The 19,539-nt window shown below is 48.2% G+C and overlaps 1 protein-coding gene across 2 annotated transcripts in view; it reads left to right on the forward strand.

The window, feature by feature from the left end:
- Positions 1-19,539, forward strand: part of ELF5 (E74 like ETS transcription factor 5) — a 32,178-nt gene that overhangs the window by 5,622 nt on the left and 7,017 nt on the right. For both annotated transcript variants that reach the window (XM_017530533.1, XM_037739254.1), the window contains 3 exons: positions 1,674-1,798; positions 13,571-13,804; positions 17,512-17,562. In XM_017530533.1, coding sequence (XP_017386022.1) covers positions 1,678-1,798; positions 13,571-13,804; positions 17,512-17,562 — 406 coding nt within the window. In that variant the 5' untranslated portion in view covers positions 1,674-1,677. The remainder of the gene's footprint in view (positions 1-1,673; positions 1,799-13,570; positions 13,805-17,511; positions 17,563-19,539) is intronic.

A 19,539-nucleotide genomic window follows, 5' to 3' on the forward strand; every position in this document is an offset into this window, starting at 1 on the left:
TGTGTGTGTGTGTGTGTGTGTGTGTGATGGAGTGTTGCTGGAGTGCAATGGCGTGATCTCAGCTCACTGCAACCTCCGCCACCTGGATTCAAGCAATTCTCCTGTCTCAGCCCCCCCAATTCTCCTGTCTCAGCCCCTCAATTCTCCTGTCTCAGCCCCCCAATTCTCCTGTCTCAGCCCCTCAATTCTCCTGTCTCAGCCTCCAGAGTAGCTGGGATTACAGGCACACGCCACCATCACCAGCTAATTTTTGTATTTTTAGTAGAGGCAGGGTTTTACCATGTTGGCCAGGCTGTTCTTAAACTCCTGACCTCAGGTGATCCACCTGCCTCGGCTTCCTAAAGTGCTGGGATTACAGGCGGGAGCCACTGCACCCGGCAGTAAAATTATTTGTAACTACAGGCTTTACAAAAATAGGTGGGGGGGCTGCATTTTGCCTGTAGGATGTAGTTTGCTCGCCCCTGATTTAGGAGGTGCATGAACCATTTTTATTGAGATGCCTAAATATTTATTTTTATGTATGTTAAAAAAAAAATCTCGACTTTCCATTTATAATGCCGATATAAGGTTTTCCTTTTAAATCAGCATATTTATGTTAAAACAAAAAAAAAAGAGTTGATTTTTAAAAAATATTTTAAGTAAATAATAGTGATTGTACTATATGGATTGAGTGAAATTATCACAGTGGTACACAAATGACTGAAGTTTCGGAAACACTGAACTAGATAAAGAATTTGCTCCTGCCAATCTTAAAATTCCATGTGTTTAATATCCCAAGACACTTACTAGTGGGGTGATCTTGAGCTGCTGTGTTCCCTTTGCAAATGTTAACTCTATGTCAACATTATTTCAAGAATCAGAAAAAGAATTTGAGTGAATAGATTTTTGTTTTGTTTTGTTTTGTGTTTTTTGTCCAAAAAATTTTATTTTATTTTTATCGTTTCAACTTTTAGTTTAGATTCAGGGGGTATGTGTGGAGGTGTGTTACCTGTGTGTATTGCATAATGCTGAGGTTTCAGGTAGTACTGATCTGATCACCAGATACTGAGCACAGTACCCAGTAGTTTTTCAACCTTGGCCCTTCCCTGCCTCCTCCCTCTAGTGGTCCCCAGTTGCTCCCATCTTTATGTGCAGGAGTACCGGATGTTTAGTGCCTCCTTCTAAGTGAGAACATGAGGTATATGGTGTTCTGCTCCTGATTTAATTTGCTTAGGATAATGGCCTCCAGCTGCACCCGTGTTGCTGCACAGGGCATGATCTTGTTCCTTTTTATGGCTACATCGTACCCTGTTTCTGGGAGCATAGTATTGAACATTGTAAGTCAGAGTTCAGGGGTCAGGTGTCAGCAAACAGGAAGCGTAAATAAAGAGCAGTATTGCATAGTCAGAGTCTCCATGCTCAAGTCCTCTCTTTGACACTTCCTCGTTATGTCACTTGGGCAATTGCCTCAACCCTTTTGCCTCAGTTTTCTCATCTAAAATGGGGATAGACAGGATGTGGCAAGGGTGAAATAATGTCACTCAGAGGTGACATTAGGGGGTCCCTGCTCCTAGTGAGTGGTGTGTGTGTTATTATTATTAAAAACCAAATATCTCCCTGCTAGGGGCTCCTGCAGAGGGCGGCTTCAGGAGTCCCTCACCCCAGCCTCCTCACAACCTCTCCTGCTGTTGCAGGGTGATGTTGGACTCGGTGACGCACAGCACCTTCCTGCCTAACGCATCCTTCTGCGATCCCCTGATGTCGTGGACTGATCTGTTCAGCAATGAAGAGTATTACCCCACCTTTGAGCATCAGACAGGTGCGTACGTTTAAAGGAGCCCATCCGAGCGCAGCCTGGATTGGCTGGAGTGGGAGGTGGTGCTGGCCTCAGGTGGAAGACAGCGCTGTGCTGGGGCCTAGGAACAGCAGCGTTCAGGGCAGAGGGCTGGAGGGCTCCTGGATGGAAGGGCAGTCTCTTGCAGATAAAAGGCGCTGCAATCCTCACCACCCCCAACTCCCTAGTTCTGTGGCTTAGCGGCCGTGCGCAGCTCAGCTAACCTCTCTGAGCCTCATTTTGCTACCAAGTAAAATGTCAGTCTCTTGGGGTTATTATGATATTTAAACAATGTAGTAGAAAGCAAGCCCTTAGCCCAGGCCCTGGTATATGGTGGTTGCTGGATCATGGCGGTTTGGGCCAACATTTACTGAACACAAGCTGTGCACCAAACCTTGGGCCAAGCATCAAACCTTGCCAAAGCCCTATGTGATGAACAATTATTATCCTCATTTTATATATGAAGAAACTGAGACACAGAGAGGCTAAGTGACTTGCCCTGGGCCTCACAGTTAAGCTCCATGCAAGTTGACCCATCTTATAATTGATATTGCACTGTGGTTATTGATATGACTATATCATTATTCTCTGAGCTTCTGTTTCCTTTTCCCTAAACCAGTGGTGATGAGAGCTACCATAAAGTTTAAGGGAGTCAAAGGGTGTAAATACGTAGCCTGGCACAAAGCAAGTACTCAGTGAATATGAGCCCCTCGCTGTCCCCCAGGCCACCCTCCCCACCCTTCCTCCTCCCTCTCAGCCCAGATGTCTCCACCTGAGAAGGCAGCATGGGACCTTGAGAAAATCCCATGCCAGAGGGAGGCCAGCCAAGCTTTGCCCCAGAAACCCTTTGAGGGCCTCTGTCCCTGAGGTGCTTGGGTGACCACACATCACAGCACACCTGGCTGACTGATGGCACAACAGGAGCACACACTGCTCGGCAATGATGCAAGTGCCAATCAAGCTGTCAGTCCTCACTGAGTGTTTTAGTGTTTGGAGGCAGGCAGTGTGCAAAAGAGGCCATGCCTCCGGGGGCTGCAACATATCCACGACCAGGAGCCCCTGCTTCTGGGGCTAGGACCCAGGCCGCACACACAGACTTGAGGCACTTAACTGCATAATGCAATCCCATAACTGCCCCCAACCCACACAGACGTACACACACACACACACACACACACACACACACACACACACGTGAAATCTCTCACCCTCATCTGCAAGGTCTAGATCATTGCATTTGGACTTGAATCAAGGAGATACATTGTACAACGCTCCTTTAGGCCTAAGAAGCACCTTATTTCCCAGAAAGATGTAAGAAATGTGCTCCATCCCCCTCCCTTGAAATTTGGTTAAGAGGTTAAATCTGAAGGAGGAAAATGAAAACTTTCATGTCCCCATCCCCTCCCCATGTGTCCCCCAGTGGTAGGGCCCAGCTCCAGGGCCTCTCCCTGCCCATGCAGAAGGCCAGGCCTCACTTAACCCAGACCTGCCATCGTGGGAGCCCCTGCTTTCTGCCTATTCTGCTGGGAGGCAGTTGGGGTGGCAGTGGGAGGGGTGGGCCACAACCACCTGCCCCAGGCAATGGCCTGGGCAGTGAAGCAGCAGCTCTATGTCATAAAGACCTGGTGTGTCCCAAAAGGGAAGTCTAGCTTTGACACTAGCTGTGTCATCTTAACCTCTCATGTCCCAGTTAGTTTTCTCATCTGTAAAACGGGAACAACCACAATGCTACCCTGTAGAGCAGTTACACAAATGAAATGAGTTATCATATGGGAAGTGTTTAGGACAGAGTCTGGTACCTGGTAAGCACACATAAGTGTTTTTAAAAAATAGAAGTATTGGCTGGATGCAGTGGCTTACACCTGTAATCCTAGCCCTGTGGAAGGCTGAGGCAGGATTATCACTTGAGCCCAGGAATTCGAGACCAGCCTGGGCAACACAGTGAGACCTCATATCTACAAAAAATTGTTTAGAAATTAGCCAGGCATGGTGGCACGTGTCTGCAGTCCCAGCTACTTGGGAGGCTGAGGCAGGAGGATCCCTTGAGCCCTGAAGGCCAAGACTGCAATGAGCTGCAATCATGCCACTGTACTCTAGCCTGGGTGACAGAGACACTGTCTCAAACTAAAGATCAGGGAGCAGTCACAGTGGCTCATGCCTATAATTCCAGCACTTTGGGAAGCCAAGGCCGGTCACCTGAAGTTAGGTGTTTGAGATCAGCCTGGGCAACATGGAGAAACCCTGTCTCAACGAAGGAATACAAAAATTAGCTGGGTGTGGTAGCGCCCACCTGTGGTCCCCGCTACTCAGGAGGCTGAGACAGGAGGACCCCTTGAGCTCAGAAGGTCCGGGCTGCAGTGAGCTGTGAGTGAGCCACTGCACTCCAGCCTGGGCAACAGAGGGAGACTCCGTGTCAAAAAAAAAAAAAAAAAGTATTAGTTTCAGAATGGGATAATGAACAAGTTCTGGAAGTGAATAGCAGCAATGACTTCGCAACAGTGTGAATGTACTTAATGCCACTGAACTGTACCCTTAAGAAGAGTTAAAATGGTAAGTTTTATGTTATGGCTATTTTACCACAATTTTAAAGAATGAAGTTAACAGAAGTGATCACCAGCGGCATTGCCAAAGTTACTTAAGTGCAGCCAAGCCTTGGCCACTCAGACCCAGCTCTCCAGCTGGAGGCTTCTGCATTCCCATCAGCGCCATGAAAGGTTAGACCAGGTCATTGCTGGAATCCCTTCCAGAAGCTTCTCTGATTCCTGCATCAGGCAATATCGAAGACACAGTTTTCTCTTCCCACCACCCATTGAGAGAACAGAAATTCCCACCAGCGCATTCAGCCAGTGAAAGTAAAATGTCCTTCGAGACGGGCCCAGGTTCCTAAGCTTCCCTGAGGGATGGAGCCAGGCTTTTGAGTAGCCACCGGCCCTCGGGATTTCAGGGGAAGCTGAGTATCTCTGACCTCCAAAAGGTCGAAGTTAGGTGCAAAATGTTCACCTGGAGTGAACACCTCTCTTGGAGCTACCCGGGCACCAGGTGAGCCTCGTAGCCCCTGCTCTCCTCCGCGTCCTACACGTGGGAGGAAAAGCAGGAGGGACCTTCCATCTTTTTCAGTGAGGAAATGCCCCAGAGAGCGCATCCGACTGAGTTTCTGCAAAAGCCCTCTCTGACAGGAATGCATCAGGGAACAGCCAGCTTTGCCTCTGGGCACTGCTCAGCCAACTTCCCCTGTTCCATGGCCAGAAGGGTCAGAGACACCTCTCTTGAGGTTCTTACCCACCTCCCAGGAAATAGTATCCTAAATTCAGGGCCCCCCTAAGAATTGTCCCAATGGCAGCTTCCTGTTCACCCAGGTGCATGGGCAGGCACTGCCATTTACCAGCCATGTGACCTGCAGCCCATTTTTTGAGATATGCTCTCCTCTGCCCCCTGGAGTTGGGAAGATTGAATGAGATTTTGTGTAGAAAGTGTTTAGTTACACGCCTGGCACTTGGGAAGAGCTCACCCTAGCCAGGAACTGCTCACCTTCCCTGTTGAGTGGAAAAACAGCCTTCCCTCTCCTCTCTTTATTGTCCTTATTGAACAAAAATAACACAGATTTCCATCTCAAACTTCCCAGTTCAGAATTTTTAACGGCTTAGATATTTTGAGACCCGAGGGAAGGGAAGGAAAAGGAGAAAAAAATGATGTGCCTTCAAGACAAATGATGACTGGGAGAGGGAGGGGGGAATACTCAGCCTATTTAGGAAAACCAGCTGTTCTCAAAAACCCTTCAAATGGCTTGAGCAGAGTGCTGCTGAATCTGCCCTGGTATGCTAACCACAGACGATTCTGACCTGCTCTTTGAAGCAGGACTTCTGCTTGGCTGCACTGCAGGCTGGAAGGTGGACAGTCACAGATTGCAAAATGCTCTAGAATTTCATGAACTCACCCTGCCTTGCCTGTGGCTTTTTCCAAGTAAAGAATGATGACGACTGGAAAATGTACCCAAGTGGGAGGTAGGGTTGGTGGTGGGGAGGCTGCATGTAGTTCACATGCAGATGATATTTTTAAAAGATGATTTCTCCAATTGAGCTCCAGGAGCCAACCCTTGGATAGTCATTGAACACCCTGGCGTGGCCGCTACTTTCTTTCTGGAGTTCTCTCCTTAGCCTCCATGGACCATACCCCTCCCCTAACAGCCAATGTGCCATGCGCACATGCAGCACCTCCTTTGCTTTGGAATCTTGCTGATACTTTGTCACACTGCAGAGGCTTCTAAACTGGGGTTCACGAGAGACTTTAGGGGTTTCCCAGAGGTTCCTCAGGGACCATCAGAGACGGGAGTGGAAGTGACAGTTGAGAAGATGGGGCTTCAGTCCTTCTCTCTCCACCTCCATCCCTAAGCAGGCTCCTCCACTTTAATTCTGGGCTGCAGGAACCAGAATAGACCCAGATAACCCACTTCTAGCGCTGCCACTTACGAGTTATGTGACCTTGAAAAGGGTCACACCCATGTGCCTTTCTTTCTCCCTTCGTAAAACAGGTGACATGATACAGGACTTTATAGCATTGTGTTGAGGACAACATGAGAAGGCACAAAGCATTTAGCACATACTAAGTGCTCAATAAATACGTTAGCTATAATATTATTGCACAATGTGAGATTTTATTTGAAGAACACTTTTTGTAAGGAAAAAAAATTGCAAAACCCACTGGTCAGAGAAAGAGGCATTTGGATCCCCACATGGGCTTTTCTAAGCAAGCTTCATGTACTGTCTACAGAAGTTTGAAAGCAGATAGAAAGGAAAGAGGCTAAGAACTTCTAGATCAAAACTAGATTAACAAATACAAAATCAGCTGAAAGTCTGAGGTGAGCCCTGTGGCAGTGCCCCACCGCAGGAGGACACCCCGTTGGCCACCTCTAGCCCATTCGACGTGCACCTGAGCCGTCTGTGTGGCCGTGGTCCCAGGAGGGCTCAGCGCTTGGCTCTCCTGGCACCTCCCTAACTCCAAGCTCCCAGGGCCACAGCTACTCCGCAGCCAGCCCATCTCCTCTTGTCTCTATCTGGTTTCCTACACTGCACTGGACTTTACTTTTCCATCTCATGGTTTAAGTCTTTCCACAGGCTGTGCTGGAAAGCCAGGATGGGTTATGGGATGGAGCTGGACTGGCTCAGGGAGGAAACTTGAAAGCCAGTTATCATTTCAGGTTTTCCCTCATAAAGTCCTTCCTTTCAGTGACAAAGCTGCAATGGACGGTGCCCCTGCTACTCAGTTCATTCTCCACCTCTCTTCAGTGCTGTCCCAGGCAAAACACTTTCCCAACTCCCTGTGCTAGTAAATCATGCTAATTATGGTCCATGGTTGTCTAACTCGGGCCTCCTCTGACCCAGACTGTCTTGTCCCAGCCAGGCCCTGAGCTTGCTTTATGTAGTTGCTCCTCAGCAACATTGAGGAAAGCCCTGTTTCCCTGAGAACAAATGTAGCCCCAAAATAATAACCATTAACAGGTGACTTATACTGAAAACTTACTGTCATTCAGATACTGCGCTAAGTTCTTTACATGCATCATTTCCTTTTCACAACAAACCTCCTGAGATATAGGTACTATTGTTATTTTTATTTTACCAGTGAAGGAAGCTGAGGTCCAGAGAGGTTAGGAAAGTTTGTTAGAGTTGCCCAGTGAATACATCAAAGAGCCAAGATTTCACATCAGGAAGGTCCATCTCCACAGCCCAGGCTCAGTTGCCCCCCCCAACCCTGTGACTTCCATTAGAAGGTCCCTTCCACTCCAAGAGGCTCTTTGGCAGAATCCTAGAATGGAGGCTGGGAACAAGAATGGATTGAATTCCTGTAGCTGGCAGGTCCATCTAGCTTCATAAACTTTCTTATCTCTGCTCCCCAATCAGTAGAGAAGAAAGACCAAGTTCTCCTCCAGAGGGGCATAACTGAAAGCTCTAAATTCAAACGACTTTCACAATCTGCAAATTTTGCATCCTGCTGCATATCCATTTTGTTGTAATATAAAAATCAGGCCAGGTGCCGTGGCTCATGTCTGAAATCCCAAAAATTAGCCAGGTATGGTATTACGCACCTGCGGTCCCAGCTACTCAAGAGGCTAAGGCGGGAGGATTGCTTGAGCCCAGGAGGATGAGCCTGCAGTGAGCCATGTTCAAGCAACTGCACACCAGCCCAGATAACAAAGCAAGACCCTGTCTCAAAAAAAAAAAAAAAAAGAAAAAAGAAAAACTTAAAACTTTCCCCTAATGTGTTTGCTTTGAGTGAGGCTCCAAGAAAATGAACAGTGTGGGTTCCAGAATCATTACATAGGAAGGGCTTAGGGACAACAATTCATTTGGAAGACATGGCCAAAGGACTTGTCTGGAATTTATTTATTTATTTATTTGTTTGTTTGTTTATTTGTTTATTTATTTGGAGATGGAGTTTTGCTCCTGTCGCCCAGGCTGGAGTACAATGGCATGATCTTGGCTCACTGCAACCTCTGCCTCCTGGGTTCAAGCAATTCTCCTGCCTCAGCCTCCCAAGTAACTGGGATTACAGACGTGCACCACCATGCCTGGCTAATTTTTATATTATTAGCACAGATGGGGTTTCACCTTACTGGTCAGGCTGGTCTCGAACTCCTGACCTCACGTGATCCACCTGCCTCAGTCTTCCAGAGTTCTGGGATTACAGGTGTGAGCCACTGCACCTGACCTGGAAATAATTTTTTAAGAACACTGTGTAAGATTGAGAAGACATCGGTTATCTATAACAAAGAATAGAGTTGGGGGATTAATGGACCCACCCTCTGGCCTTTCTACTGAAGATACGCAATGAATATTATGTGATTTTCAATTACCTGCTCTGCACCACCCTGGGGATACAGCACCACCACCACCACCCTCTCCTCTGCTCAGTTGCAGAGGCTTGAGTCTTGTGTGTGTCCTGATGATCAAGAGTTTTACAAAGTCACACAGACTCACCTGTGTCCCCATGTTTTAAATTGAAGATGGGATGGCAGCATTAAGGCACCTAACCCAGGCTGGCAATGCAAAGACAAATTAGCTAGGTTTGGTTCCTAAGCTTGGTTTCTAATATAATTCCTATTGTTTTAATGAAGAAAATAAACCAAGGGTCCAGAAAGGGACAAAGCCACTGGCCTACACATTTAGAAAAAAATTAGTAGTGTTTGAAGGAATGTAATTAAAGTAGTGGCTTGGGAAGCCCAGGGGGTAACCCTGATATTGACAAATATAAGTGGATGATACTTAATGAGCACTCACCATATGCCTGGCCCTGTTCTAAGTACTTTCCATGTATTAATTTACATAATCCTTTTAGTAGCCCAAATAAGTAGATCCTATTATTTTTATTTTGCAGGTGAGTCTGAGGAGGTAGGACCACTAAGTGTCAGAGACCATGTCCCCTTTCAACTTTGAAGGGGAATTCAAAATATAGGAATCCTGGTTACAAGTTCGAGAACAGTGATTTTCAAGGAGCCTCCTGGAGCTAGTACCTCCACCTCCACTCCCAGAAAAGCAGGCTTGCTTTTTTCCAGATAAGTTTTAACTTGAAGAAAATAGTATTCAACTAAAAAAGAATCCTTCAAAGTTCTTAGCATGCCCACTCTAAGCAATAATCTTGAAGGAGACAAGTGTCCAAAACCCGTGAGATTCTTCATCACAAAGTGATGGCCAGGAGTGATCCAGCCTGTGAGAACATTTTGACTGGGCTTCCCGTGCTGTTTTGTAAAAATCAAGTCAGGTGCCATGCTTGAAAATAGAAATCAGGAGAGTTGAGTCAGCCATCTGGTCCTGGCAACACAAGGCCCACCTTTCCACAAGGTGAGGGGTCAGGTAGCCATTTCCCACTTTGGCGTGAACTTTCCAGTCCCCACTGTCTCCACGTGGGGGCTCAGGCATAGACATTATCTGCTGACCCTGTGGGCATCTGGTGCACCCACCCAGCTCTGAAAGTTAGTCCTCTTTCTGAATTTAAATGCATCCCAGGTTATATATACCATCACTTGTGAAAATTCCCCCAGAATTTCTGAAAACTCCCTCTAGCTCAATTCTTCCTTCCAATGCAGCTGGCCCTGAAACAAGTGTCCTAACCCACTTCAGACTTCAAAGGAGCTGGCAGAGCCTGCTGCTTCATAATAGTGACCTATGGGCATTCGGAGTAAGCCTACCAAGCACAGGATGGGCCTCTGCTGGCTGACATAGGCAGAAGGGCTCATGGCTCAACTTCAAAATGTTGAGATTATTTTATAGATGACAGAAGCATTGGGAAAATCACTTCACATTTCCAGACAACACAACCCATTAAAAATAATATATTCTGCTGGTATATAATCCCTTATTTTTTTTGCCCTAAGTTCATTTCTTCCAAGTATCAAAAGGGTCTTCTTCATGTCTTCATTAAGAGTAATAAACACTGTCAGTCTCTCCATCCTCTGTCTGATTTTTCAAACCTAGATTGTATATTTTATTTTTTCTAGCCAGGCTCTGCTTATCCATTATTTACAGTTAGGGTTATACATGTCTACCTTCCTCCAAATCTTGCTTTAGTCAGTCTTGAGATGTGTGCCCACCTTGGTCCTCCTCAACCAAGAAGGGTGGGGCATGTTGGGAGGGAAAATCCCCACATTCAAGAAGAGATGGGGTGCCTAAGCGTTTACTGGCAGGCCGTTTGACCTTACGGGAGTCCCTCCGTCTCCCCGTGTGTAAAGTGGAGAGTGACTGCCAGTCATCTGGTCAATCAGACACCCTCACTGAGGGAGGCCTGCGGTGGGCTAGGCCGGGCTCCAAGCACTCCTGGTTCAGGGCGAGCCAAACTCTTGGTCTGGAGGGGGGCGATGAGGAGGACGCCTGAGGGCTCCTGAGTGGAGAGGGGGAGACTCTATGCAAGGGAGAGTGAGGATGAACAGGGATTCCTCAGGAGAAGGCAGGTGGGGACCACGTTCCATCCAAAGAGAAGCCCCTGTGGGGAGATGCCGGCTGCGAAGCCTCTTGAGCGAGGAGAGCAGGAGAGGGGCGGATGAGGAGGGGCTGACGCTGCCCTCCCTCCCCGGTGCTCGCAGCCTCCGCTCTGCGGCCCTCCTCCCGTCCTGAGGATGGGACCCCCGCCCGCGGAAAAGCGCCCCCTGGAGGCCCGCCCCGGCACCCAGAGCAGCCATTTTCCTCCCAGCTCTGGGGCTGGGGAAGGAGCTTGCGGATGAGGAGAGGGGGCCTCCGCCGGGCTCTGGCTCCCCTCCAGGGGCCGGGGCCGCACACAAAGCCGCCCTGGGGGTGAGCTTCAAAGCCGAGCGCCGGGGAGCAGGGAGCCAGCGCCAGCAACACCTTCCCCGCGTGGGGCCGACTCCCGCCCGGGCGTTTCTCCGAATCCTTGAGGCCCCCTTGGCTTCCGCAAACAATATGGCCCTCTTCCAGTGCCAAAGAAAATAGCAACGGGGTGGAAGCGGAGAGGGGAGGGGACGGGAACAGCGGAACAGAGCCCTGGCGAAACCTTTCCATGAAAAGAAATCAGCTGTGCCCTCCGACCGCCGCACACCGATAGCCATCTCGGGCAGGGCCCGGGCAGGACCCGCGGCTGAAGAATGTCAAGGCTCATAAACGTCTCTCGCGGAACGCCAGGAAAGTCCAAAGGCCCCTCAGGTTTACTCAAGCCAGAAATCAGTAGATGAAAGCGCAGGCCGAACTCAGGAATGGCGCCTTGTTCTGCCAGGAGCCCCTGCCTGCCCTGAAGAGCCCCCACGGGCCTGGTGGGCCGGCTCCAGCCAGTGGCCAGTGATCAAGACCTGGCCTCACCTGCTCCCTGGCTCTTCCTATCCGCCAGGTAGAGGCTACGACATCGGCCTCAAGCAGCCTGGCACAATACTGACGGTTTGATCCGCAGGCATATAGAAGAGATCTCTGGAAGAGCTTTAAGGGGAGCCTCCTTTGTGAAATAGCCCAATTACACCTACTGGATAGGATTGTTGGGAAGACCTGGGAAACTTGAGACGACAAAAACATGTAGCACCTTGGCTGCCAGTCAGAGGGTGCTGAGTGAGCAGTAGCACCTGACCGCACAGAACCCACCTCCTGCCTGGAATCATCAGCAACTGGCAATGGTGCGATTGCTACTCGCCTTTAAATGCTGCAAATCGCACCACTGCCATTTGCTGTGGGGTCTAACATGTGAGGGACCCTTTCAGTCATCGTCACCTTGCTCTCTGCATGTCACTCTCTGCTGTCTGCCTTTCTACTCAGGCCCTTGCGTTGTGTTCTCTCCAGCTCTCCCCCGTCTCAGCCACTCTTCATGTTCATCTCTGCTCTGCGCTGACCCTCTGAGGACCACTATGGTGGCATGGGGAGAGCAATGGCTTTCCAGTTCAGGCTGGGGTTCAAATCCAGCTCTGCCACTCACTGGCGTGGGTTCTTGGGAAAGTCCTTCATGACTTTCAAGTTCCTCTTCTGTGACCTCCTGGGGGACAGGGACCAAACCTGTCCACCATGAATCCTTACACAGTGTGTTGCTGTACACATAGTAGATATTCAATACTAATGTTTGTAATAGGGTTTAAATCCTCCAGGCTCTGTTCCAGGTACTTTTATGTAATTAACTCATTTAATCTGCAAAACAACACTATGATGTAGGTGCTATAATTATTCCAGTTTTACCAGTTAAGAAACTAAAGCTTTCATTTGTTGAATGAAATGAATAAATGAATGAATAAATAAATTCCATGGCAGATACAATAATTGTTTATGTCAAAGAGCCTGACCAAGTACCTAATTCCTCACCTCTTGCATACCTTGTGTCCACCTCACTTTCCATTTCTCCCAGGAACAGTAGGATGGAACTGTTGAACACCAAATCTCTGTCCCAGGGCCACACACAGTCACATCCCAGTCTCCCAGACAGATGGCACTCTCAACGTTGAGGCATGTACACGACTCCTCTAAAGGAATGAGGGACTCTGATCTCAGGATAGAAATTACTCTGAACACCACCAAAAACACAAGAACAACAGAACAACCAGCTCTCCCGTGACCACCTTCCTCTGGAGGCGCCTACTATGGTGACCCAAGGACAGTCAGACTCTGGGCAATGTGTAAGAACCCAAGGCTCTTGCCACAAGATGGCCAGTAACAGTGCAGAAACAAGTAGCCAGCATTGGGCAACTGCCCTTTAAAGTATAGGGACTAAACCAGCTTCAAATGGTGTCTGATACACAGTAGACATGTGTGACTATTGAATTGGTTACTAAGTTTTTATGCGCCATTCTACATACATTAACCCCAAACTCCATAACAGTCCTGAGTGTTGAGCATATTATCCGCATTTTTCAGATGAGGAAACTGAGATTTCAATGCCCATAGACCTTGCCCAATTGGAAAGCGGTGGAATCAGAATTTCAACCCGGCCTGTCAAACAGCTGAGTCTGTGCTTTTGACATCATGTTGTCTGGAATCAAATAACTGAAGGGCTGTTTTCTTTCTTTTTCCACTAAATGCTTTTTTAAAAGCACCAACACTAACTCTGGTTCTTTCTTGCCCCTGTCATTCCCTCCCTGACCCCAAAGCTTATCTGCAGGATCCAGTCCCTCTGATCTTCTCTGCAGAATAGAAGGTGACCTGGGCCCTACAGAAAACCCAGGGGTGAAGGCCCTTTTCAACTCATTGGCGGAGGGATGAGGATGTTACAAAACTGATGTGGGCTTTGGGGGCCCTCTGAAGACTATCTTGGGACTATCATTCCTCACTTCTTTCTCCTTTGGTGCAGCCTGCGACTCGTACTGGACGTCAGTCCCCCCTGAATACTGGACTAAGCGCCATGTGTGGGAGTGGCTTCAGTTCTGCTGCGATCAGTACAAGCTGGACACCAATTGCATCTCCTTCTGCCACTTCAACATCAGCGGCCTGCAGCTGTGCAGCATGACACAGGAGGAGTTCGTCGAGGCGGCCGGCCTCTGCGGGGAGTACCTGTACTTCATCCTCCAGAACATCCGCACACAAGGTCAGTGTTCAGAGGGCTGGGCCTCCAGGGGAGGGACAAGGATTAGGACCAAACAACCTGGAGAAGTCCTTTTTCACCATGTGACTTGCACAGCAAAACTTTACTAACTGGAGTTCTCTGTTAACCAAAACCTTCAATAACTGGAAGCTAACATGCCAGAATTGGGGATTTTAGGGAAAAGGGAGCAAGTTACAGAAATGCAAGTTGAGTGCATTTTTAAAAAAGAAAAACTGGCTGGGCGTGGTGGCTCACACCTATAATCCCAGCACTTTGGGAGGCCAAGATGGGTGGAACACCAGGTCAAGAGATCAAGTCCATCCTGGTCAACATGGTGAAACCCTGTCTCTACGAAAAATACAAAAATTAGCTTGGCATGGTGGCATGCGCCTGTAGTCCCAGCTACTCGGAGTCTGAAGCAGGAAAATTGCTTGAACCCAGGAGACGTAGGTTGCGGTGAGCCGAGATCGTGCCATTGCACTCCAGCCTGGGTAACAAGAGTGAAACTCCGTCTCAAAAAAAAAGAAAAAAGAAAGACTAACACCACATTCAGGGACTGCCCAGGTACCAGGCTTATAATAATACAGTATCTTTATAATGATTTGAAACCACACAGGATGGACAAAAAAGAGGTGTTGCTTCATCTCTGATTAAGCAGAAGGGGAATAAAGTTAAACAGACCCTTACCCTTCCCATTTCCACAGGAGTCCAACTAATTACCATTTCTTCACATTCCTAATGGTTGAGGATCAAGTGGCCAGAAGGTGGCGCCAATAGCATTATTTAACTTTCAACAGGCCTTTTGCATGCAGAATGTCGAAGCACATTTTTTTCAATCCAGAAAGGTTCTTTGAGAACATCGAGTTCTAATGTCTCAAAGTCACACATAGATGAAAGGAACTGATATCCCGAGACATTAAGTGACTTCCTCAAGGTCACACAGCATACAGGGCTGATTCACAGAAAGTCAGTACAAAGCAAGGGCTTGGAGATCCAAAAGACCTGCATTCCAACCCTGGCTCCAATACTCCCAAACCATAGCACCTATGGCGAGTGGCTTAACCTGTCTGAATCCCCATTGCCTCATCTGTCCAATGGGATAATGACACCTCCATGAGCTTTTTTAGAGGATTGAGGGAAATATTACCTAGCACGGCTTATAAAGATGGAAATGCAGTAAATAGCAGCTATTTCCATCATCATTAATATAACCAACAGGCATATTGCAGGATGCTAAAGGAAACATATCTTAGCTCAGTTTTAAGAAGGATCTTTTTAAAAGGTAGCACCTTCTTTTGAAAAGGTAATTCAGAAGATACAAGAGATAGGAAGCTCCCCCCCACCAGAGATAATCAAGCAGTCTAAGAGCTCCCTGCTTGAAGGGGAGGCTATGACAGCCACTCTTATTTGGACAGAAGACCCACAGAGGACCTACCTGTTCTGTGATTCTTTGACCTCTTCCTGCTCTTCATCCATCAGGAGCTCTAGAAGGCAGAAAAGCTAGGAACGGTGGCCCTTGGGTGCTTCATGGTTTGGGCCCTTGGAGCCACAACTCCAGTGACAGTGACCTGCCAAGAGCTGGGATCTGTGTCCTGTGCTCGGAGTGGGCACTCCCTGAGAGAGGACAAGTCTGAACAAGTCACAACGGCTCCAGAAGGAGCTTGGGACTCCATTTAGGATCCTCCCAAGGGAACAGGCTTGCACAAAAATCCTGGGGCCATGGAGAGGGGTGAATTTCATTCTGAAAAAGATGCAGCCTGGCAATGCCAGCTTGGCCAAATGTCACGTCACCCTCATTTGTCCCCACGCCTTTGTGCAGCCCCAGTGCTGGTGTCTCCCACCACAGGCACCTCTCTTCCATGGCAATTGTCATATATAAAAAAAAATACCTGTTGCCGAGCACGGTGGCTCATGCCCGTAATCGCAACACTCTGGGAGGCTAGGACAGGTGAATCACCTAAGGTCAGGAGTTCGAGACCAGCCTGGCCAACATGGTGAAACCCCGTCTCTCTTAAAAACAGAAAATTAGCCAGGCATGGTGGTGTGTGCCTATAATCCCAGTTACTTAAGAGGCTGAGGCATGAGAATCACTTGAACCCAGGAGGTGGAAGTTGCAGTGAGCTGAGATTGCACCATTGCACTACAGCCTGGGCAAAAAAAGAGTGAAATTCCATCTAAAAAAAAAAAAAAAAAATTGTCCCTGGTTTTATTACCCCAGGGCTCTGTGCAAAATGGATAGGCTAAACCTAAAAAGCCAACTGCTTTTTAATAGGCCATGCATTACCTTTTCTTATTCTAAGGAATTCCTGGAGTCACACTGCCGCCTTTAATGGTGGGATTTCAGACACTCTTTAGCCAGGAGGGTTCCATGTTGAGCAGTAAAACTATCTGCTCCACCAATCTGCTCCATTCTGAAACTCCTCTTCTAATGTTTCCCAAGCAGGTATGTGGATTGTAGATTGTGGAGATATGTATATTGTGACCAAAGTTCACACTGTCCCCATTTGCCCAAGAAACATCGTTTCCACCTGTTATCCCGGAGTAATTATTACGATAGCACTACCTTTCATTCTCAAAAGTGTCTCCATTTGGATCATAAATTGTATCGTGAACTCAGGGTTATTACCTCATATATGCCTTATGCTGCCCCATAGGTTAGGACTCTGGCAGAATAGGATACAGAACAAGGCAGTTTTGTTGAGGAGATGAGCTGGAAAGGGGCTGCGGGGGCCAGGCACCATCCAGCTCCATAGGTGTTACGGTAGGATTTATGGGCCCAGAAACCTGGGGACACTGGTTGCTGGGAGGCAAGGTCAGAGGGTGGCTTCCACAGCCTAGGAGAGAAATGAGCCCCTCTTCAGTCCCCCATCCTGTTCTCAGTCATCCCCTTGGTCAGAGTCAACTGAGGTACCTGGCTGACCAAAACCAATGAGAACATGACACCAGGAATAAACAATCACAACTGCGCCCTGCCCCAGTCTGCTTAGCAAATAGAAGTTAGTCCTTGGGTTGGACCAAACTAGGAAATTGGTATCCTTCGGCCTACACTGCTATGTGGAAACACGATCTGAAACTCCCATTTCAACCCCAGCCCACCCCATTCCCCACAGCAGAGACAACCAAGGCCCTGGCCTCATCTTCCACATCCTCATTAAACTCAGCATTCACTTAGGGTTTTGCACTTCTTGCAGTCTCTTATGCCCATTCTCCCTGCTGACCAGCACATAACAGGCATTCCAGTCCCCGAGGGATTAGAGGCCATGTCAGAGACTATCGACTCTTCACCAAAGGGGAGCTTAGTGGGTATTTTGTCTCATGATGTCAGTGAGAAACACCAGTAAGCCCAGAGACTGAGTGACTGGACAAGGCTGCAAAGGAGTCAGTAGGCCAGCCCAGCTCAGAGCCCAGCCCTGGACCCCAGACCAAAGCTTACTCTCCAGTGCCTGCTCAGAACATCTGCAGAGGCTGCTGGGTTGCCTGGTTCTGGGTGCTCCCTCCAAATGACCTTTAAAAATGAGGACATTGTTACCTCTCAGGGATGACTTCAGGGTGGCACGCTAAGGCCAGATGGTCTCCAAGGCCCCCTCTAAAATGTAACCAACATTGAGAGGGACAGTCACTCCACTTCCCTCTAACACCCCCTCTCCTGGGCTGGCCAGTGGAAACCAGGATTGTATGGTATGGTTTGTGGATTTCTTTTTCTTTCCCAGGTTACTCCTTTTTTAATGACGCTGAAGAGAGCAAGGCCACCATCAAAGACTGTAAGTATCTAAGCACAAGCCACCCAAGGCTCTATCAAGGCTGTCATTGGCACATGGGCTTGAGCATTCTTTTAGGATCGTACTGAAAAGTTGATGAACTGAAAAAATCCCAGACCTGGAGAAGCCAGTGGGGAAAAGTGTGGTGGAAAGAGTGACAGAAAGAGCATCGGCGTGGGTCTGGGGGACCACAGCTTGGGTCTATGGATTGCTGATCCTCCAAGACTCCATTCCCTTGTCTATAAAATAGTGTGACCCTTGTGGGTCATGGTGAGTTTGAGAAACGACACCCACAAAGGATCCAGCATGTGCCACCAGTGTAGATGCCCCCAAAACCAGTATCTATCAGTCATAACACTAATAATACTATTAGAAGCCTGTGGTCCATGGTGCTTAAGAAGACTCTGAGCTCACTAAGTAGGGAGGGTTTGTAAACACAAGATAATGGAGGATCTCAAATAACCTTGATGCTGATGATTAACCTTCCCTGTTTCACTTTGGCAGATGAAGAAGGCTAGGGAAAGGGATCTGTGGTGCTTTCATTTTTTAAAAATGACAGTGATGATTGCTATTAGTTACTGAGTCCCGGAGGCCAGGAGATGTGGTCCTGGGCAAACCCCATTACCCCATGGGCTTCAGCTCAGCCATCTGCAGAGACGGAGCAGAGCATGTGGTGTTTCCAAGGCCTCTGAGGGATGCAAGCTGGAGGGGCAGACACAGAGGGACTGTTTTGTGGTTTATGATTTTTTTCTTCTTAAAGTCCCAAGCAATCAACTGAGGAGTCACGTTACTTGGCTCCTAGCTAACAAAAGTTTCTGGATTTTTATGTTTTGTTTTGTTTTTGGTGCTTTAGCACAGGAATAGCCAGTCTGTGGACCACATGCTAGGGGTTAAGCAGGCGCACCCTGCCCCACAGACCGCAACTACCCTTTCACGAGCCGCTCTGCATTCTGCTAGGTTTCATCACTCGGGGCCCCCGGGTGTAGCACCTCACCCATGTGTGAACAAAGCTCACATAGTTTCCTGGTGCTGGCAGAATCCCTTGTGATCCATCTGCAGCAGCCTTGGGGATGCAAATCCCAGCTTTCGCCACCCCACCTAACCCAGGCAAAGGCGCTGGAAGAAATGAGACATGACTGTGGCCAAAGGCTTGAGCCACAGGTAGGCATTTGCTTTACTCTCTAAGTAGTGGTGACCTGGACCTGACCAGCCCTTTCTCCAGGGGTCAGTGTCTTTACCTACAAATGGGATCACTTACCAGCCTGCCTTCCATACGACAAAAGGAAGATCATGCAATAGAAAGGGAAGGTGTGTCCAGTCAGTTCTTTTCAAGTAGGTGTTACCTGAATATACAACTAGCCACAGTTAGATTCAGTGTGATGATGAGGAGGATGAGAATGAGGATGACAACAGCAGCTAGCATTTGTTGAGTGCTTCCTATGAACCAGGCCCTGTGCCAAAATCTTTATAGACGTTGTGTCAGGTAATCTTCCCAATATGAGACAAGTCCTAGTACTATAGCCTTTTTGTAGGGGTAGGAGCTGGAGCTTAGCGTTTAAAGGTGACATGCTTAGAAGGCAACAGATGACCCAGTTGTATCTAAATCTGAAGCCCTTGACGCCTTTGCTCCCCTTACCTATTTATTTCTCTCCTGTTTCCTTCACTCTTTGAACAAACATTCATTGAACACCTACTATATGCCAGGCCCAAAGCTAGGCACGGCATCCCCCAAATCCCCTGAGGCCCATCTCTGGCTCTCCCACAACCCTGATGACCATGCTTTCTCCAAACAGAAACCCTAATGGATAGTTGATGAGCACAAGGGGAGGTATGAAGACAACAGATTGGTAGTTTATACAATGAGCCCATCCCAGAAAGTCCAGGGCATGTGGTCACAGTGCCTATGGCCCAGGTGATGTTTCATGGTCTCAGATATTCCCTGACCCAAAACTAGAGGCCACCTTTCAGTGTTGATGTGCC

The sequence above is a fragment of the Cebus imitator genome, unplaced genomic scaffold, assembly GCF_001604975.1.
Source record: "Cebus imitator isolate Cc_AM_T3 unplaced genomic scaffold, Cebus_imitator-1.0 Scaffold66, whole genome shotgun sequence".
In the NCBI taxonomy this organism is placed as follows: domain Eukaryota; kingdom Metazoa; phylum Chordata; class Mammalia; order Primates; family Cebidae; genus Cebus; species Cebus imitator.